The sequence below is a fragment of the Chelonoidis abingdonii genome, chromosome 8, assembly GCF_003597395.2.
Source record: "Chelonoidis abingdonii isolate Lonesome George chromosome 8, CheloAbing_2.0, whole genome shotgun sequence".
NCBI lineage: Eukaryota > Metazoa > Chordata > Testudines > Testudinidae > Chelonoidis > Chelonoidis abingdonii.
In genome coordinates this window covers 48850628-48872702 of record NC_133776.1, presented here as the reverse complement: position 1 = coordinate 48872702, position 22075 = coordinate 48850628, and the positions used below count along the sequence as shown (strand labels likewise).

Sequence of the window (22075 nt, the reverse complement as noted above, 5' to 3'; positions counted from 1 at the left end):
AAGCTTACAAACACAATGGAGATTGCATGTAGGCCCAAATCTCTATGCATGAAGCATCTCCTTTTGTACGCAGCAATAAAGACATTCATAGGTGTGCATATCAGAGTAGCTAATAAAGTCTTATCAACACAGCGGAGAGCTTGTGTGCACATATGTACGTATGTTCCTACAAATCTATAAATGTGTTTGTGTTTACACAAATCTAAGCACACAATCCTCTGACTGCTCCGTTGAAGGGAGTTCACTCTCAGTGCTCCTCTTGAAGCTACATTGCTAAAGTGCCTCCACCATGGCTGGATCCATTAGTCCTCACTAACCAGGACAAACCAGAGAGTCTTTGAATCATAGCCCTTCTATCCAAAAGCTCCCTATTAAGTTTAGGGCAAACAAGGGAGTCTGCAATTCTGTGCTGCAAACACTTTATACTTTTCAAACTGCAACAGAAGCACAAGTCCTGATCGGGCAGGGCATGCAACTGACATTGCTGGGAGTAAAGTCTGTGACAAAAGGGATAAAAGATAAACAGCTGTAAAGCTCAGTGCTCCTGTTTACACAAAGACTAATCAAAAGACAAGGAGCTGAATCAGCCAGTCTGATGCCCAGTATTTAAAAGCTCTCATGGGGTGGTCTTTAGTTTAGTTCACCCATCGGCTGTCTTCCCAGCAGTAGTGTTGTTTGCTGGGTGCGGAGGTTTGGCTAAATTGAACACATAGCAGGCAAATGGAGAAAACAATCTATGCCTGTTTTCTCACCATTGTCCAAGATGACAAAAGCATGCTTAGTTCCCCCTTTAAATCTTAACCAGGGATGTAGTCACGCGTACATCCCTGGTTAAGATTTAAAGGTATTCTCCCAAAGAGCCCATCAACTACAGGGAAAAATGGTAAAGGACAGGTGGTGTCATGGCTAATACAACAAACTGACTAGGAGTCAGAAGATCTGGGTTCTAGTCCAGGCTCTCTCTCTCTCTCGGCTTTCCTGTGGGACTTTGGGCAAGCCACTTAACCTCAGGATTCCCCATCTGTAAAATGGGGCTAAGAATACTTCCATGTGGCACAGGGGTGTCGTGTGGCCTCAAACATTTATGATCCTCAGATGGAAAGCGCCTGCATAAGCTGAAAGCATGATTATTATTTTCTCACTTTTTAAGTCCTCACTTTTGTAATAGCCTCCTTGCAGGGCTGGAACCACTGTCCTCCCAGACGGAGCCACAGTCCCCACAAAAAGCAGACAGCGCCCCATTATAAGAGAGCATGCAGCTGTGCTCATCCCTGGATAAAGGCATCAATTTTATTCAGCACTGTCAAATGGGGACTAATTATACAGGGCAGGACACTGGGACCCTGCAGCAAGTGTCTTGAAAAAGACCCCTCTCATTCAGCTGAATAAGGGGCCTTCAACCCTTTGCACTGATAAACCATTATCAGCCCCTCCCCATTCACAAACCCTCTCTGCTGTCCCATAGACCCTCCTCTATTGCAAGCAAAGTGAAGTTTTGGAATAGCAGAGCTGTTGCCATAGCAGCCACCCCTCTCACCCCCACTCCCACCATCATGGAATTATCCCATTCTCAAGTGTCCTGTTGTGTCTATTAATACCAGACTCCCCCCTCTCCCTCCCCGCACAAAACCTCTTTCCATCCCTCTAAAATAATCACAGAACTCCAAAGAGTCAGTGTAAAAGACTAGGGGGTTCAGAGAGACTTTAAGAAGCAGGACAAACACTGAAATATTCAAAAATATAACAGCAGCAGCAGTTCACCCCTTCCAAGGCTTCAGCTGGAATGAAAACTGCCTTTCTTTGCAAGTGTGCCATCTCCTCTCCTCTGTTGTGTGAGCTGATAATGCACTATCAGAGCTAGCAGGACTCTATATAGAGGGACTCCCTCTTCCACCCTCACTAAGTCTGAAACGGTCTGCTCTTTCTGAATCATCAGATGGCTTTCAGCTTTGATGCTTCTCCTTGATTCGCTGGCATCAGAAGGAGCTCCCAGAAATTTACTCTAGAAGGACTTTACCCTTCACCGGTAGGACTGCGCCGTCAAGAGGTAAGAGAACTGGCTTTGGCTGGTAGAATAATGGAGCCACTTTCCTGGTGGCTTTACGCTGTTGTAGCCGAGTCAGCGAGGGTGGTGGGAGATGTACAGAGTGGCTAATACACATAGTATATAAGTTGTTGAACAAATAGAGTCCAGAGAATTTCAGTACAGACAGGCATACACCACAAATGTCACCTCATTACATTATTAATTCCCATGGGCAACCGAGTATTCTCAGCCAGACAGAAGTCAGCTCTGGAGGGAGTTTCATCCAGTGTTAAACGATTTTCTGGGAAAGATGCAAGATCTTCCTGCTTGACAAAGCATTTCCACCATCATCAGCACTGATCATTTAAAACAAAACAGATCATTCCCCAGGCAGAACCACCTTTAATCAAAAGAATGAGAGAAGAGCAGAAAACTGAAGTCCATCAGAGAACTCATCATGCGCTTCTAGCTGGGAGGCACTTAGATTGTAGCAAAAATCAAGCTAGCTTGATTTCTTATTTAAGACGAACTAGAAAGTTTTGCTTATTTTTCATCAAGTTTTTATTAACAAATAGGAAGAGTACCCATTGGAACAGTAATATCATTGTATAAACTATTATAACTATCCAAGAGAGTATCAATGTAGTGTGGGTGTAAGAGAGGGGGAGGGCCATAAAATATAGCTGTATGCACACATTCTAAATGACTAACTACATCCCTGCTTGTAAATCAGCTATGGGAGGCTTGCAATAATGGCTAACCCCAGAATAGAGCTCTATTCAGCAATCACTAAATACTCACACTACCCCACAGCGCAAGTCAAGTGGAATTCTGGGCTTGGGAACCAGACAACTAAAGTATTCTTCTGCCTACATATTCAGAACCTCTTGCGTTGTAGAACAAGCCCCGGATACTAGATAATTTTAAAAAGGAGATAAGATTTCTAATTAGCTTCAAGCAAAAGCATTTGTACATGCTACAGTGACAAGTTTATTAGAGATTACAGAGTTATTCTGCAGTGTACCACAATAGAACAAAAATAAACTAAAAACCTAATATAAAAATGTGCATGTTTATTTTTAAACAGATTTTTTTAAAAAAATTATAATAATTTGCTAAACCTTCTTCATGTGTTATTACCAGAAGCACAGAGTAAAGCCATCACTGGTTTTTCACAGCTCTAGTGTTATTGTGCTATGAACATTTAAAGCCGCACATTTTTTAAATTAGCATTTCAATTCTCAAAGCCAGTGCAGCAATTAATTGTAGTGATACATAAACTTCTCCTGAGCTACTCAAATGCCAAGGACACCTTCATTTTCAAGTCAACAACCAACACTAATGGCTACAAAAATTAAAGAATGTTAAAACAGCACGAGTTAAAACTCAAGAGGATCATTTGAGTTTAGAACCTAACTGAAAGGGTTTTGTAATGTAGCAAATTGCCGGCACTACTATGATGGGTCTCACATTTTCTATTCTTGTGGGGGTGTTCAGGGAGCCATTTCTCACCCCTGAGCTGGGGTATTAACTGTCCCATTAGTATCCCAGAGAGGGGGAGTAGAGAGGGAGGGACCCGGGCCTGCCCTTCTACTCCGGGTCCCAGCCGAGGGGCCCTAAGGATAGGGCAAACCACTTGAACTAGCGATTCCTTCCCCTGGGCTACTTCCCTCTCCAGCCCTTCATTTTGTGGGGCTTCCTGCCCTCTCTCTGCTTAGGCAAGGTCTCTCCCAACCCTTTGTGTCTATGGAGTCCCTCTGCTCTGTACAAGCCATGTTTCCCTTTACCTGGGGTCTTGGTCTTCTAGCCCACCACAGCACTTTTGCAAGCTCTCCTCTGCTTCCCTCCAAACTGCTCTCTGCTTCAACACCAAACCACTCTGCTTCAACTCCTCCAACTGTCTGATTGAAGCAGGTGCTCTAATTGGCTTAACTGGCTTCAGGTGCTCTAATTAAACCGTAGCAGCCTCCCTTCCCTCTACAGGCAATAAGGCTCTAATCATGCTTGGGCGTACGTATCTCCCCTCTATCACTCTCTTGCTGCCCTCTGGCCTTGCTGTATCACAGTAAAAAGAGCCATTTATTTTCTTCACACCTTCTGACAAAGAAAGAAAAAGAGAGGCTCTCACAGGGTAACATATGTAACAGCAGCTTCCTCCCATAACAATACTGACTTTTGACAGATAAGAACATATGTGAACTAGATCCATCAACATTTAATCAGCTCCTGCGGCCCTAATCCCCAAGACGTTTCTCCTCCCTGTTACTACCCTACTGGACTTCTTGATATTCCTCACTCAACCCCTGTAGTCCTGTGGTGAAATCCTGGCATCACTGAAGTCAAATGAGTTTTACCATTGACTTCAACAGAGCCAGGATTTCATCACTGGTGTCTTTGCTATTCTATGTCAGATACTGACAGAAAACTGATCTCAAACCCCAAATGCACCACAGGAAGTCAGTTCTAACAGAATCTGACCACTACAGAGAATTTTAAGAACGTGATAAATGCACGTCTGTCATAAACAGATAATTAAGGATTAATGTCTCTTTTACCTGTAAAGGGTTAAGAAGCTCAGTAAACCTGGCTGACACCTGACCAGAGGACCAATAGGGGGACAAGACACTTTCATATCTTGGTGGAGGGAAGTCTTTGTTTGTGCTTTTTGTTTTGTTCGTTGTTCGCTCTCGGGACTGAGAGGGACGGGACATCAATCCAGGCTCTCCAAATCTTTCTGATCAGTCTCTCATGTTTCAAACTTATAAGTAATTAGCCAGGCAAGGCATGTTAGTCTTATGGTTGTTTTCTCAACTTGTAAATGTTTCTTTTTGCTGGAAGGATTTTACCTCTGTTTGCTGTAACTTTGAACCTAAAGCTAGGGAGGGGCCCCTCTGGTCTATAGGAATCTGATTACCCTGTAAAGCATTTTCCATTCTGATTTTACAGAGATAATTTTTACCTTTTCTTTCTTTAATTAAAAGCTTTCTTTTTAAGAAGCTGATCGATTTTTTCTTGTTTTAAGATCCAAGGAGATTGGATTTGGACTCACCAGGGATTGGTGGGGGAAAGGAGGGGGATGGTAAATTTCTTCTTGTTTTAAGATCCAATGGGTTTGGATCTGTGTTCACCAGGGAATTGGTAAAGTCCCTCAAGGCGACCCAGGGAGGGGACGAAGTTTTGGGGGGACAGAAGGTGCCCCAGACACTGGAATTCTGGGTGGTGACAGGGTATACCAGATCTAAGCTAGTAATTAGATCTGGGTGGGGGCTCGAGCCGGTTATGCATGGTGTAATTAAAACAGAACCCCTGGATACTGAACCCGGCACTTGTTGCTGCCAACTCAGAGGGGCAGAAGGGTTACACACAAAACACCACTACTCCTATAATTAGCTTTTCTTGTCCTTTTCTTCTGGGTTCATGTACCTCAAAAGAGCTCAAACTCCACATGATTGTTGTCCACATGGAAAATGAAAAAGAGCTTAGCATTTTAAAAATCAGATAGTTTTCAAATTACGTTTGTACATGTGCTATAGAAAAATTTACAGCCAAATTTTCAGACAAGTTCACTAATTTTGGTTACCCAACTTGAGAAACCTTGTGCCAAATTTTCAGAAGACCCAAGAACCCACTTATGTTTTGGGGGGACAGAGGGTGCCCCAGACACTGGAATTCTGGGTGGTGACAGTGTATACCAGATCTAAGCTAGTAATTAAGCTTAGAAGTGTTCATGCAGGTCCCCACATTTGTACCCTAAAAGTTCAGAGTGGGGAAAGAAACCTTGACATGTTGAGAAAACAAACATAAGACTAACACGCCTTGCCTGGCTAATTACTTATAAGTTTGAAACACGAGAGACTGATCAGAAAGATTTGGAGAGCCTGGACTGATGTCCCGTCCCTCTCAGTCCCGAGAGCGAACAACGAACAAAACAAAAAGCACAAACAAAGACTTCCCTCCACCAAGATCTGAAAGTATCTTGTCCCCCTATTGGTCTTCTGGTCAGGTGTCAACCAGGTTTACTAAGCTTCTTAACCCTTTACAGGTAAAAGAGACATTAACCCTTAACTATCTGTTTATGACAACGTCACTTCAAGTCCCTTAATGTTGGGGCTGCAGATGGGGAGCAAACTGTTGTCCAGAGGAAGATTCCACCAAAAAGCTGGCCTACAGCAAATGAAATCTCTGTTTGGACTGTAGGATGACCCAATGCCAGTCTTTTAGACTCACATCCACCTGGTGTTTCATTTTTAACAGGGTGTTATAACTGAATATAAAACTAATGGCTAACCACAGTCTAAGCTAACTGTTGCTATGAAGGATCATGCCTCCTTACACATTTGTTTGTGGATGGGATTATTTAAATAAATGGAGTGGCAGCACAAAGAGTGTAAATTCAAAGAATCACACAATGAGTATTAATGTGGATGTGCCCTGTCTTCAATAGCCATTAAAGGGGTAAGGTTTCCTCCTCCTTTGGTGTAAAATAGAAAAAATAAGGATAACAAGTCTTTTAGCTTCCAATACCACTTTTATTTAGGGACTAAACTCACAAGGCTTTTCCAAAGTAACACCAGCAAAAATGTGCACACTCCACAAACACCATCTTTGCATGTGCACACCTAGGAAGCATGTACACAAAGAGGTAAGTCTCATAAGGATATAAGAACAGCCATACTCATAATTGGAGATATACCAATCTCCTAGAACTGGAAGGGACCTTGAAAGGTCATCCAGTCCAGCTCCCTGCCTTCACTAACAGGATCAAGTACTGATTTTTGCCCCAGATCCCTAAGTGGCCCCCTCAAGAACTGAACTCACAACCCTGGGTTTAGCAGGCCAATGCTCAAACCACTGAGCTATCGCTCCCACCCCATAGGTCCATCTAGCCCACTATCCTGTCTTCCGACAGTGGCCAATGCCAGGTGCCCCAGAGGGAACGAGGAGAATAGGTAATCATCAAGTGAGCCTTTCCCTGTCACCCATTCCTAGCTTCTGGCAAACAGAGGCTAGGACACCATCCCTGCCCATCCTGGCTAATAGCCATTGATGGACCTATCCTCCATTAACTTATCTAATTCTTTTTTAAACTGTTACAGTCTTGGCCTTCATAACATCCTCTGGCAAAGAGTTCTACAGGCTGATTGTGCGTCGTGTGAAAAAATACTTCCTTTTGTTTGTTTTAAACCTGCTGCCTATTAATTTCATTTGGTGACCCCTAGTTCTTGTGTTATGAGGAGTAAATAATGCTTCCTTATTTATTTTCTCCACACCAGTCATGATTTTATAGACCTCAATCATATCCCCCCTTAGTTGTCTCTTTTCCAAGCTGAAAAGTCCCCAGTCTTATTAATCTCTCCTCATACAAAAGCCATTCCATACCTCTGATAATTTTTGTTGCCCTTTTTGGAACCTTTTCCAATTCCAATATATCTTTTTTGAGATAGGGTGACCAGATCTGCACGCAGTATTCAAGATGTGGACGCATCATGGATTTATATAGAGGCAATATGATATATTATTATCTATCCCTTTCTTAATGATGACCAACATTCTGTTCGTTTTTTTGACTGCTGCTGCACATTGAGCAGCTGTTTTCAGAGAACTATCCACAATGACTCCAATACCTCTTTCTTGAGTGGTAACACCTAATATAGTTGCAATTATGTTTGCTAATGTGCATTACTTTGCATTTATCAACAAGTCTCCATTTTGCACATGTAAATGTGGGGCAAATATGCATGTCTACTGTTATAGAATGTGCTGTGCTTTGAAAAATGTGGTCCAAGGATCAGTGTTCCGCTCAAGCACTGATGCAGGCTGTCCTCATACTCTCATTTTTATTCTTTCAGTAATAAATAGGAACAAGCACACAGCTGGTTGGCGCACAAAGTATCCTGCAGTCCTCAATCTCCAAACTTCGCAGCTCAGCTGCACAGCATTTCAATATAGAAAAAGAGGGACCCACTGTGGTCAGATGGGAGATTTTCTATTTCTTAATTCTATCCATTCTCACTTATATTGATCTTCATCCTTCCTGTCAACCAGCTTGGCAGTGGAAGAAGTCTGGTTCAGAGTATGCCCATTTCTATCCACCTATCTGAAAGATAAGTGTTTTCTTGGGATTCTGTTTCCAGTGTCTGTGTTACTGGACTATTCTTCACCATAAATTTCACCTCATAAATTTTTCTAAGCAATAATCATAGCTCTGAGGGAAGATGGGGCATTACCCTCTGCTGCAGTCACTCGTCTACTGCTGTATAATTTCAGGATGCTGCAAGGTTTTTGCCAGAGGCATCTTCGATAACATCAGCAAACATCTCAATGGTTTGTTAACCAGGGTAAGGGGGAACTGGCTGATCAGAAAGGAGGAAGCATCTATTTATGTATCTTAATTAACAGCAATGATGTGAAAGTAAAGAGTGGCCGCTTTGCACAGACAGGGGTTGCCTGGAGAAAAGCCAAACTCCTACACCAAACAGACATTCTCCTTGACTTGTGCAATCATAATTTAAGGAAAATACTCTTCTTTTCCAGATATTTTTCAGACCCAATTCCACTTCCCACTACCTCTGTAATCTCCAATACATCCTAGACCACTCCTGCTCCCCTTGTGGGCTTCCTTTCCTGCCTAATATTTCCTCCATCTATCCCGGCACCCTCTCCTTCTGACTTCTTCAGCTTCCTTTACTGCTTCCCCTTATAAAAATATACTATAGCATCCTGTACTACTGGTCAAATACCACAGCAGTAGCAGTGCAATGGCGTTAAACACTCCCTTTGCTAATTCAGAATCTGGACCAGTATGACAGAATACTAGAGCCTTTTATTTTTAAATAGAAGGAGGAAAACCGGATACTTGATCCCCATTTTAAGCAAACAAGTAGGAATAATCAAGTTTTACGTAAGTCCTCAACTAGCTAAGTACAAGAGTTTAATATAGTTTTGGTAAAAATGTTGCAGGTGCTAATAGGTTCCCCTATCAAAGAAAAACCTACAGGGGTTGATGCCATGATCCCTGGGATTGTTGTGGAGGAAGAAAATTCCCAAAAGTTTTCTCTCAGTTTCCAACAGATCATTCAATTGCGCATGTGGGTTAGCATGTAGGTGGTCTGAACACAGATTTTTGGGATCTACCAGAGCCCAAGGCTTTCTACACAGAGCCCATGTACCTCCATGATGTCCCTTAGTCTCAAGTGAATCTCCCCCATACGCCGGTTAATACAGCAGCAGGTGAATCATACTGACATTCACTCTGTCCCTTTGCTGGCTGCTGTCCTGTATATCCCAAAATACATTAGCCTACCTTTTCAAGAGTAACTACTGATCTTGTGAGCCCAAGTTGACACCTCAAAGGAGTTTCCACATAGTGGATCATGGCATCAACCCCCGCAGGTTTTCCTATGATAAGGGAATGCTTCCACTGTCTTTGCTGGGCCCCAGTGAAGCACTCTCAGTGGGTCCCATGGACAAGGGGATGGTGCTGCAGACATATCTGACCACCCTCCCCTCCCCACATCCCTCAGGGACAGTGGGAGATGTACAACAGACTCAACTCCATGTACAGATGTAGTTGAGGAAGGGATCCAGCTCACAGTTTTTTCATATTTTCATTTTATAGACTAGGGAGCAGATGAGGAGGGGAATAATACAAAAGACTCAAAGCCAAAGTAAGAGTTACAGATTTTATTTCAAGATCTGTTGCATATCACAGAAAAGCTCTGCGTAAGTGTCCATGAAAGTCTGATCATTATGCACTGCTGCTGTGGGCAGCAGTGAAAGTGACAAGAATAAGGTCAATTTCACTATGTTGCTGGTTGAGAAAACTACAGGGTCAGTTGCAGCAGATATAGTTACTGGAGCTTTCAAGGAAGAGGAACATCCAGGGACTGAAAAAGGAACACAGTAGCAGAGAAATTCCCCTCCTAACAGCCAGGGAAGTCCAGCGCTCTTTCCCAAAGCAAGTCAATAGTGTTTCACTGTCTGACTCAATTGAGGCAGAAGCCACTGCACTGTTTGGAAGAACTTTCTTCTAAATCCCAGCCCAGTAACAAAACCAACTCTGGGGATTTTCTGGTTTTAAAAAAAAATTAAATTAAATTCCTGGCACCTGTTCCCAGGAACCATGCACCTAGAGACATTTCTACCAGAGATGGATATATGAACTCTCCCCTCCCCATTCTCTCCAGCAATAAGCCAGATACTCTCAAAGGTTGTTTGTTTTTTTTAAAAACAGGATACTCATGTCTCCAGTGAAGTTTCTGCATAAGGAGCTGTGACTCTAGTCCCAGGGGTGCCATGCTGAGATTGCTCAAACAGGGCAAACTGTAAAGAAGAGCAGAATCCCCAAAACTGGTGGTTATTCCAATACTTAGATCCACCAAGCCAGAAACAAAACAGCTTCTGTAATACCTTATTGGTTACTCAGAAGCCAAAAACACAGCTCCCTTAAAGCAACTCAGCCTCTCCCAGACAGCCAAGCTAAATACAATGAGGATTACTAAAAATCTTGTTCATCATATAAAAAGTTCTACCAATCTCAAAGGATCGGACACATTACCTCCCAGGTTAATGAATATTTCAGATCTTACCCAAATACACACTTACAGCCAATTATTACTAACTAAACTAAGATTTATTAAAAAAAGAAGAGAGAGCGTATTGGTTAAAAGATCATTATACATACAGGTATGAAGAAAGTTCTTAGGTCAGTTTTATAGTACAGACGGTGAGCTTAGAGTTGCAAAGCGTCCTGTCCAGAATCACTTCATTAGGTTATACTCCAGTGTCCATATCCAACAACAGGACTATCCAGAATGGCACTGAAGACCACAATCTTGCGACTCAAACTTCCCTATGAAGCTTAAACAGATGCGAGGTCCCAAGCGTTTTTAATAGAGATTTTTGCAGCCTCTTGACAGCACAAAGTCTTTGGATGAACAATAGACTTTTGAAGTAACCTTCTATTTCCTAAGCATTACTAGTAATTAATTAGTACAAGATATTTATCCATTAAGTAGTTCATTGATAATTTATACAAACTTCAAAAAGAAGTACAGACAATGAAATTACTACACCCAAGTTTCATTTAAATGTTAATATTCCCTTTTGATCTCTGAATCAATAGACAGGATTCATCTATTTATATGGTTAACATCTAACAAGATATAAGTACCATATATACTCGTTCATTAGCCCGTTCATTTATAAGCTGACCCCCCAACATGGATAGGTAAAAATAGCAAAAACTGTATCACTCTTTCATAAACGGACCCTATATTTCAGGGGTTGGCAAACTTTGACTCCTGACCCATTAGGGTAAGCCACTAGTGGACCTGGATTTTTGGTTTACCTGGAGCGTTCAGAGGCACGGAGCCCCTCAGCTCCCAGTGGCCACAGTTTGCTGTTCCCAACCAATGGGAGCTCTGGCAGCTCCGACTGGCTGGGAACAGTGAACCGTGGCCACAGGGAGCTGAAGGGCTCCATGCCTGCAGAAGCTCCAGGTAAACAAAATGACAATATATTAGATATTCAATTAAATGATTCCATAGAGTTTAAAATCATCAAATTTTGGTGTAGACCCATTTATAAGCCAACCCCCACTCTTTGATGTGTCACTTTTTTACCAAAAATATTTGGCTTATGAACGAGTATATACAGTAAACACATACAATTAGTACTACCTCTAATTCTCTAACAACACAGGTTTGCATGTCAAAGCTCTAGTCTATTTAACAGGGCTATGTTAGCTATTGTTAAGGAACAGCCCTAATTACCATTTATATACTCCTCTAATATGTCTTTAAAGGTTCAATTTGGCTAATTTATTGTGCAAGTTGCTTAACCCTTTCTGGCCCTGTGTCACAAGAGCTCTTTAAATCCTAGGACAAGTAGTACCAATATTTTGGCACCATGCCAAAAATCAGTCGCTCTCTGACTGTATAGTGCCTATTTCAATTTTTCTGTTAACCTAGTACATGGGTGTCTAGCACCTTTATCACTTACTAAGACTCAGAACATCTTGGAGATAAATGTACAGCCAGTTGATTGCATTACAATATTTTCTTCAAATGACAGGAAAGGTCTGGAAAATCCAACTGAGAGGAAGGGGTTTATAATTCTGAAGTAGGTCAGACTCTGAGTTTATAAAAATTGGGCAGTGTCCTTTTAATTACTTCTCTCAGCAAGCAGGAGACATTTTGACTGATTTCCATGCGGTCTGACCATTACCAAGATTCTTTGTAAGATCTGTTTTCTTGATTTTTTTTCAGGTCCCGGGTTGGTGCCCCAGAGCTGTAGTGAGGAATGAATGGACCAGCAGATCCTTCAAGCCTATTCCTCAACTCCTCCCTGGAAACTTTTGAACGATGTGGCAAAGAGACCCATTCAGAGAACATCCTTTTTGCCACTTTTTATCTCCTGGATTTCATCTTGGCTTTTGTTGGCAATACTCTGGCTCTTTGGCTCTTCATCCGGGACCAAAAGTCAGGCACTCCAGCCAATATTTTCCTGATGCATCTTGCTATCGCCGACCTGTTTTTTGTGCTGGTTCTACCCACCCGGCTAGTATATCACTTTTCTGGCAATCACTGGCCATTTGGCGAGATCCCATGCAGACTCATTGGCTTCCTTTTTTATCTCAATATGTATGCCAGTATCTACTTCCTCATGTGCATCAGCATTGACCGCTTCCTAGCCATCGTGCACCCTGTGAAGTCCATTAAACTCCGCAGGTCACTTTATGCCCATTTGGCATGTGCCTTTCTTTGGGTTATAGTTGCTGTTGCAATGATACCTCTGTTGGTCAGTGTGCAGACAGCTGAGATGAACAACACGACTGTCTGCCTACAGCTCTACAGAGAGAAGGCATCACGCCATGCTCTCGTGTCCTTGGCAGTGGCATTCACCTTTCCATTTATTACTACAGTAACCTGCTACTTATTGATTATCCGTAGCCTGAGGAGTGGGAACAGAGTTGAGAAGCACCTGAAGGAAAAAGCCATCAAGATGATCATAGCTGTCCTCATGATCTTTCTGGTCTGCTTCGTACCCTATCACATCAATCGCTACATTTACGTTCTCCATTATGATGGCACCAAGACTTCCTGTGAAACCCAGCGAGTCCTGGCACTCAGTAACCGCATCACTTCCTGCCTTACCAGCCTGAATGGCGCCCTTGACCCAGTGATGTATTTCTTTGTGGCTGAGAAGTTCCGTGAGGCCTTGTGCAGCTTGTTTTGTGGCAAAAGAGCTGCAATGATGCCTCCAAGTTATGAAGGGAAGACAAATGAGAGCTCATTAAGTGCTAAATCTGAATTGTGAGCAAGTGATCGTATTTGTTGTCACTTCCGGGCACAACACAGCCAAGAGACTCTCTAGAGAGTAAAGGCAAGTGACCCCAAGGACAAAGATGTTATCCCCAGAGTCAGTATCATTCCTGAAATATCAAGGAGGAGAGTTCAGTTATTCTATGCAGCTACAACCAGCAATGGCTCATCTCCCCCAGAAGACAGATTGTAATCTCAGTAAATCACAAGACATCTGAACATGAATGCAACAGCAGCAGCATCTGTTGCCCAATCCTGAAGCTGAGGCCTGAATATTTAGGGATGGAGGAAGGAAACAAGAATATAATCAGTCCATGATTTCTCCATCTAAGAGTTTTATACTCAAGGTTCATTCAAGCAAATGTTGGCCACCCTGAGAAACAGAACAACTGGATTTCAAGGACTAAGGCCTGGTCTACACTGGGGCAGGGAGAGAGGGGAGAATCGATCTAATATACGCAACTTCAGCTATGAGAATAGCATAGCTGAAGTTGACGTATCTTAGATCGAATTAAAATTACATACTTCGCGTCCTCGCAGCACAGGATCAATGGCCGCGGCTCCCTGTCAACTTTGCTTCCGCCTCTCACACTGCTGGAGTTCAGCAGTTGATGGGAGAGCGATCGGGGATTGATTGATCACATCTACACTACACACGATAAATGAATCCCCGATAGATTGATCGCTACCCACCAATCCAGTGGGTAGCGTAGACGTATGCTTAGATTCAGTGGCTGATTGCCCCCTGCCCAACATGCACACCCTCCCTTGAAATACTATGTTGTGCCAGCTAAAGTGATTCAGTCCTGGGGGATCAGAGGAGAACAGTAGCGTCTCTGGATCCATTGTGAATATTTGCAGAGAGTTGGGGGGATATGATATGCCTGTTGAATAGGGGGAAAGGGAAACCTGTGGCTAGAATAAATGGAAGACATCCTGATTCCCCAGGGATGTCAAGTTATTGTCACCACAGGACTTTTGTCTATGCCCAGGATTTGGGCATGAGCAGTAAACATCATGCTAATATTTCAACCTGTCCTTGGGTTTGTGATCTAAGGCCCTAGGAGCTGCCTTCAGTTACAGGCAGCATTTTCTGAACAAGCCTTGGGGTGTAGTCCTGTTTGAATTATCAATCACCTTAATAATCTCAGGCTAAAATAAAAGGGAATGGAAAGAAGTCTCATGAAAAAAAATCAGTAAAGGGAATATCTTCCATTGGTTTATAAATGCTGAACCCTAAAACTGAATCCCTGTAAAAAAAAGCCAAGAAGATGAAAAGTAGATGTGTTGAAAGTGTGAAACCCAGTCTGCCTGGGGAAAGCCTTAAAGCTCTTTTAGAGTGTTTTGTTTGGTCTGAAAAACATTTAATTTGCTACATATGATCACTAACCTAGTTTAGCTTAACTACCCTCATTGATAAATGTTGCACCCAATGGAACATATCTGGGTATTAAAACAAGCAGGGGAGGTAGGAGAAATCTCATGCTATAAAAGAAGAAGAGCAGAAGAATCCATTGTGTCCACGAGGAACCTTGCTAAGCCAATCATATTTGCCTCTGAAATGTTTAGGTACGGCAGTGAGGAGCACAATAGAAAGCCATATGATAGATCAATCTTATTTACATATTCTACCCATGCCCTTGGGAAGGACCTCTTGATGTCTCCAAGAGTTTAGATCCTAAATTATGAAATCAAATAGCTTTTTATCTTGGTTAAGTTTCTGGAATCCTGACTGCTTTCCCAGCTGGTTCCCAGCCTGCTCAAAGGCACTGGCCAATTAGAGAGACAAGCCAAGAAGCCAAAAGGAAAATCCATTAACTGTAATTCTGGATGCCTAGAGACTGGTGTTATATGGAGGATTACTTGAACAGGAAGTAATTATGGAAGGTTCCCTGGTGGACAGGGTGAAGCAAATAATCCTCTTTCCTTTTCCCACGTTGATCACGTCAGCGGGTAGAAACATCAACTCAATGACTCTCCCAACCCCTGCTGGACAGAGGTGTAACAGTCTGAAGTTAATCCACTGTGCTTCAGAATTCAAAGCTATCTGCCAAACTGTCTGTCTCTCTTCTTACCAGGATGTGCTTTTGTACAAGTTTCATGTCCTCTTTGTATTATTTTTGCCATTAATTTTTTTAAAACAAAAAACTTTTTGGACTTGTTCAGACCTATTATACATATATAAAATAAATAGTTTAAAAGGATCAGTAAGGAGAGGGTCTTTTTATTAACAGAGGCTCTCCCTCAGTCTCTCATGCCCCTTTCTCTCTCACATGCAAGCCAGCATCACGCCTGGAATGCTTTCCTCTTCAGACAGCCTCCTGTCCATTCACCTAAATCCTGGCAATCTACTGGCATTCTGCCTTCAGGCCCCTCCTCTATCCATATGTCCTTGATAGTCAGTGTCCTGTCCATTGCCCTTTCTCTACCCATCTCTTACTTTCCAACCACTCAGTCCTACTCCGGGCTTATTCTGTGCCTTTCTATTCTTCATCTGCCTCTGGGTTTTTGTTTTATTGCGCTAACAGACCTCCTGCTCCCACAGACACAATGTACCAGGCTAAGCCCCTGTGGCTCTGCTCTCTCTTACCTGCCAGCATTTTTTACGAAGCCTAGGTCAGCAAGTGCCACATCACAGAGCTCACAACGGAAGCATTCTGGGTGCCAATTATTATTCATTGCCTTGATCACACGTCCAATAATGAACTCACCTTGGAAAGAAAAACACAACCCTTAGATGTAAACAGAACCAAATTTGAGCAAAAAAATCCCTCCCCCACATCCACCCCCATTCCTTTTCAATGCCACAAGGCCCAGTATATTCTGACTTGCTGAAAATACCACTTCCTCCCACAAGAGTACCAGAAGAACATCTTCATTCCTAACCACTGCCAGAGTATTCTTTGTTACTGTCCAGAGAGCCTGATGCTTAGGATGACCCTTGGGTTAAAATTTTCATCCCCAGTGATCCTCTGCCTCATGACTTCTACCCAGGGAAGAGAAGAGACTAGATAGTTTTGCACATGGAAATCTTACCACACTGCCCACAGCAGGGTGCAAACAGCATCTGGAAATCATGCTCACAATACTTTCGACCCTCAAACTGTTAACGAAGCAAAAGAGAGAAAATCCTCAGTGAATCACAAACTGTCCACTGTAAAAATTCATACCATTATTAGAGTTTGCAGGTGACAAACTTGTAAAGTTTAAGCAAGTGTTTTCATTTTCAACCCATTCTTCGGTTGCTTATCATTGCCTTGAAAAAAAAATCCTTCGAAGGTGACACTTTCCATACTTTGTCTCAGCCCCATGGAGAATTTTCTTGGACAATGGAGCCAAATCAATGCAGGTATGTTTAATGTGCGCAAAGGTGCAGGAGAGAGCAAAACCAGAACATACACATGTAAGCAGAGTCAGGATGAGCGCTACTCTGACATCTGGTGGTGAATTGTAGGGAGTGTGGAAAGAATTTCAAGAATTTCAAAGAGTATGGAAAGATTTGCATTGGCATCCACCCCCCACTTAGCATAAGCCCACAGCAGACTGGGATGGTTATTTTAACAGCTCTGGGATCCCCAATTTCTTTGTTATTGGGGCAGGAGGAAAAAAAAAAGTTTGTCACCCTGATTGTGTGAATGGGGAGCTGTGGGACTGCTTTGTGACAGAGATGACTCAACCTCAGTTGGGTGGTACTTGCTAAACATGGGACATGGGTTCCAAAACCCCATGAACTGAGAGAGGTTGGGGACTGGTGTGTGTGTACTTGATGGTATGGGCCCCTTTTGAGGGCCTGGAACACCAATTGCAGATCCTCCTCTCTCCAATGTTAAAGAGTAGAGCTAATTTTGATTTCATTAGGAGTCCATCTAGAGACTGCTGAGCTGAATTCATGTTGGGCCAATGGTATACCAGCACCAGGGCTCCCCTACTAAGAGCTGAAATCACTGAATGAGTTGAGCTGAGATCACTGAGTGCTGTGTTAACCTATGGGGGAGCCTGAAGACCTATTGCTAAGTGGCTGGCAGAGCAGAGCAGTTTGCAGCATGTTGGAGCAGCCCATGGAACAGTGAGCGGAGTGAAGTGGTTTGCATGGACAGCTGGAGGAGTGCCACAGCTGGTGTGGTGGAGCGGGTTGTGATGAAGGCTGCAGCAGAACTCCATGGAGACGTGGAACAGTTGGCCCTGGCCCGCGTAAGGTGCCCCTTAACATCGTGTGTGGGCTCCCCCCACCCAGTTTCCACCCAGGCTCGGGGGGGGGGGGGTAAAACTCTGCAGATAAACTCTTGAATTCTGGGGTGGCACTGACCAGAGAGAGACTTTTGGGTTGTTGGACTTAAGACCCTAAGGGGAAAAGGACATTGCCAAATGTACTTGGAGGTGGGTTTTGTTTATGGTTTGTGTTATAATCCTGTTTCTGGTGTTTCTCCAATGGGATGCCGCATTGTTTCCTTCCTTTATTAAAAGGATTTTGCTACACTCAGACTCCGTGCTGCGAGAGGGAAAGTATTGCCTCCTAGAGGCGCCCAGGAGGGTGTGGTATGTAAGTGTCCCAGGTCAATGGGTGGGGGCTTCAGCCAGTTATGCATGGTGTTATTAAAACGGAACCCCTGGATACTGAACCCGGCACTTGTTGCTGCCAGCTCAGAGGGGCAGAAGGGTTACACACAAAACACCACTACTCCTATAATTAGCTTTTCTTGTCCTTTTCTTCTGGGTTCATGTACCTCAAAAGAGCTCAAACTCCACATGATTGTTGTCCACATGGAAAATGAAAAAGAGCTTAGCATTTTAAAAATTAGATAGTTTTCAAATTACATGTTTGTACATGTGCTATAGAAAAATTTACAGCCAATTTTCAGACAAGTTCACTAATTTTGGTTACCCAACTTGAGAAACCTTGTGCCAAATTTTCAGAAGACCCAAGAACCCACTCATGCCTATTCCGATATGCAATGTTGAACACATTATTTTTCTTTCCTCCTCTTCTCCCATCACCCACTTTTCCTATTAAAAAAAGGAAATTAAATACAGAAACTTAAGTTAGTGCAGTATTAGAGCTCAGGAACTGAATATGCAAAATCAGGAAATTAAGAAGTGAAGATTCTGACAGAAACGTTAAGCCCCAGCTTTTCAAAGGAGACCATTTTCTTCTCTGGTGCACTAGACACCCACAGAAATTATGCCCACATTATTTGCAACCATAATTAATTGTGGATGCAAATTCTACCATTTAGGTATTTAAGTACCTGTCCTAATTTGTGCTTGCAGGTTAGTTACTTATCCATCTCTATGCTAGTATTTATGTCTAAAACTTTATATGAACAAAACACAGGGACAATTTTAATATGCGTGAAACTGAGATCCATCTGAAAACTGGGCCCTAAAAGGATGCCTTCAGGTCAAATCTGGCCAGAAATTTAGACTTTATAAAACCTGCCTTTTAATAAACAGGATGTGCATGCAATGTGGTCGAGTTAACATTGATATAGGAATCTTGCATTATGAATTTCTCAAAGTCTGTGTGGTTCAGTCCTCTATCTTAACGTGCTGATGTATGTTTTTTAATTTAGTTTTATATTCTAAATATATATTTTTCTGTTCCACTGCATCCTAATTCCACTTAATTTATGTTTAGCTGGGATGAGGGGCAAATGACTTTAACAAAACTCTGGATTTGTCAGTCAAGTCAATGATGATAAAGCTTAGGATTAAAAGAAATGGAAATCAACAAGATTAGGGAACTGAAATTCTGCATCCCCAGAAAGTCTCCCCATTACTGGTCAACTGGCCAGACAGATTTCCCAAGGAGGAAGACAGCAGTACATTTAAACATAAAGCTAGTTTAGACTGTGATCATTTCAAGGTTAAGAGAGACAGAAGTCTATGGGAAGGGAAAAGGCAGAGGCAACTGCTGACAGCACAGGACCTATATGAGCTAATATGGAGCCCCACTGAAGCAATCTGAATGGGACCCTCCCTGAAAAGATAAGATTCTGTGGACAATCTCCCACATCGTCTGTCCCACCAAACTGGAGGAAAGAACCAGGGGAAGAAGGTGGGAGAGGAATGAGTAACAAGTCCAGATACAGAGTATGCGTTTGTGCAGAACTGAAGGAATAATTGACAGTGATTTCCTGGCAATATGAGGATGTGGGAACCTGAAACGTATCTTAGTGGTCACATGATAATGGTAAAAATCACAGCATCGCTTTGCTCTCACCCTGAACAAGCAGCTATATTAAAATAAGGAAAATGGTAATATCCTACAGCTACAATGCTTCTTCCTATCCCAGACTCTCCTGCCTGGCTTCCTGCTATGGTTTTAAAGAAACAGTTCCTATATGCTCACGTCCGCCAAGGTCATGACATAGAAGAAGGCTGAAAAAGAGAAGATTGAAAAAATTGGGTTTGTTTAGTCTGGAGAAGAGAAGACTCGGGGGGAGACATGACAATAGTTTTCAAGTACATAAAAGGTTATTGCAAGGAGGAGGGATAAAAATTGTTCTTAAACTCTGAGGATAGGACAAGAAGCAATGGGCTTAAATTGCAGCAAAGGCAGCTTAGATTGGACATTAGGAAAAACTTCTTAACTGTCAGAGTGGTTAAGCACTGGAATAAATTGCCTAGGGAGCTTATGGAATCTTCATCATTGGGGATTTTTAAGAGCAGGTGGGACAAAAACTTGTCAGGGATGGTCTAGATCAGGGGTCGGCAACCTTTCAGAAGTGGTGTGCTGAGTCTTCATTTATTCACTCTAATTTAAGGTTTCGTGTGCCAGTCATACATTTTAATTTTTTTAGAAGGTCTCTTTCTATAAGTCTATAATATATAACTTAACTATTGTTGTATGTAAAGTAAATACGGTTTTTAAAACATTTAAGAAGCTTCATTTAAAATTAAATTAAAACGCAGAGCCCCTCAGACTGGTGGCCAGGACCCGGGCAGTGTGAGTGCCACTGAAAATCAGCTCGCGTGCTGCCTTTGGCACGTGTGCCATAGGTTGCCTACCCCTGGTCTAGATAATACTTAGCCCTGCCTTGAGTGCAGAGGACTGGACTAGATGACCCCTCGAGATCCCTTCCAGTTCTATGATTCTATGATCTCATATCTGCAGGGAATTACAGTTATCTCCATTGATCTCTCAGTCAGCATAGAGCATCTCACACTCCCATGTCATGTGGCATTGGACCATGAGCATTTCACCTTGACCTGACAAGGTAGCCCCTCACTCCGGTGACTTAGAGGCCCCTGCTGCTTCAGATTTAGCAGCAATGTCTGACCCAGCCCTCTGAGAGGGCTAATTACACTGGGAAGGAAAAGGCAGACAGAAACACTGATAGCAGGCAGGCAAAGAATGACACTTGAAGCTTTATCTTGTCAGATGCTGAGTGCTCTCAGTTTTCACAGCGTTCACTGACAGCCACAGATACTCAGCATCTCCCAGGATTGGGTTTTTAAAGGGGGAGGTCAAAAAACTTTCTATAGCTTCACACCTTACCTCATAGAAGAGTCCATCTGGGAACTGTCGGAAACACTGAGCACAAACAAAGCAGTTCTCATGATAGAGCTCCCCATTGCTGTTCACAATTCTCTCCGAGGGATCAAAGCGAGCCTGGCAGCGCTCACACACTGCATTTGCGAGGGCATCAGACATATTACTGAGGAGGAAATAAAGGTCAGAGTCAGAACATGGGCAATGTCACAGCTATCAAATGAATATGCATACATCACACAAGTAACATTACAGTCACCAACATCTTTTCATCCCTTTTTGCACAAATAAGTATGATGAAAATAATGCAGCATGCAAGGGAATGGAATCAACAAGTTATTCAGAATCAACATCCGATATCTGTTTACATCTGACACAGGTGGAGGCAACAACCACATAGTAATTTGCAGAACTATATGATGGATTCATTTATCTTTCATCTTTGACCACCTTGCCCGCCCTCTGTCCACAAATCCCCATCCTACCAACTTACTCCAGACACCCTCCATTAAAACACAAAATAAATGAAAACCCCTGCAGAGAAACGTTTTCTCCTTTTCTCCTCAAATGCATAACTGCCCCACCCCCTTTCAACAAACACCACACTTGCCTGAGGCCTAGGATGGGAAAACATGAGTCCAGGTGTTCTATGTATTAAAATGTCATAGCGTTAAAGTCTTATCTCTCATCTCCCTACAGGGCTAGGAATGGCAACTTCAAAAAATGGGGAAGATTCCCAGTTTCCTAATGGGATCAGCTTTATTTTAAAATCTGGAGTACTGAGTATCTGAATTTAAAATGGTGTGATGGGTTCGATCACAAAGACCCCTTTGAGACTGTCACCTGGCATGCTGAAACTACCTCTGAGTCCCTTTTCCCTGTTAGCTTGGGACTCCAGAACCCTGTCTTGATGACACGCAAGCCTGCTGCAACACAGACCCAGGGTCTGAACCACGTCCCCAAAGCTGCAGGCTTTAACTGAAAACCACTCAGCAGGTACTCCTGTCTCAAGCACTCAGCTCCCAATGGGATCCAAACCCCAAATAAACCTGTTTTACTCTGTATAAACCTTATATAGGGTAAACTCATAAATTGTCCACCCTCTATAACGCTGATAGGGAGATATGCGCATCTGTTTGCTCCCCCAGGTATTAATCACTCTGCGTTCAATAATAAACAAAAGGGATTTTATTAAGAATAAAAAGTAGGATTTAAGTGCTTTCAAGTAATAAC

General features: G+C 42.7%; 2 protein-coding genes across 7 annotated transcripts in view; one reads left to right on the top strand and one right to left on the bottom strand.

Moving 5' to 3' along the window:
• Positions 1-22075, bottom strand: part of LIMS2 (LIM zinc finger domain containing 2) — a 317098-nt gene that overhangs the window by 272745 nt on the left and 22278 nt on the right. For all 5 annotated transcript variants that reach the window (XR_012656380.1, XR_012656379.1, XR_012656381.1 and 2 more), the window contains 3 exons: positions 20849-21008; positions 16387-16453; positions 15941-16061 (listed from right to left, as the gene is read on the bottom strand). Coding sequence is in view for 2 of the 5 variants with exons in the window: in XM_032764770.2 (XP_032620661.1) it covers positions 15941-16061; positions 16387-16453; positions 20849-21008 (348 nt within the window). In the remaining 3 variants the exon portion in view is untranslated. The remainder of the gene's footprint in view (positions 1-15940; positions 16062-16386; positions 16454-20848; positions 21009-22075) is intronic.
• On the top strand, positions 1654-15558 carry GPR17 (G protein-coupled receptor 17). 2 transcript variants are annotated; one of them, XR_012656382.1, is made up of 3 exons: positions 1820-2047; positions 12295-14426; positions 14466-15558. XR_012656382.1 is itself a non-coding variant. In XM_032764775.2 (2 exons), exon 2 carries the CDS (start codon positions 12329-12331, stop codon positions 13343-13345), a length of 1017 nt encoding a protein of 338 aa, XP_032620666.1. In that variant the 5' UTR covers positions 1654-2047; positions 12295-12328; the 3' UTR covers positions 13346-15558. The 2 variants fall into 2 exon arrangements, 1 of the variants encoding a protein (XP_032620666.1); XM_032764775.2 differs by having other exon boundaries at positions 1654-2047; positions 12295-15558.

Bases quoted from the DNA above. Each gene is read 5' to 3' on its own strand.
- GPR17 (XM_032764775.2), top strand. From the start codon at position 12,329: ATGAATGGACCAGCAGATCCTTCAAGCCTATTCCTCAACTCCTCCCTG.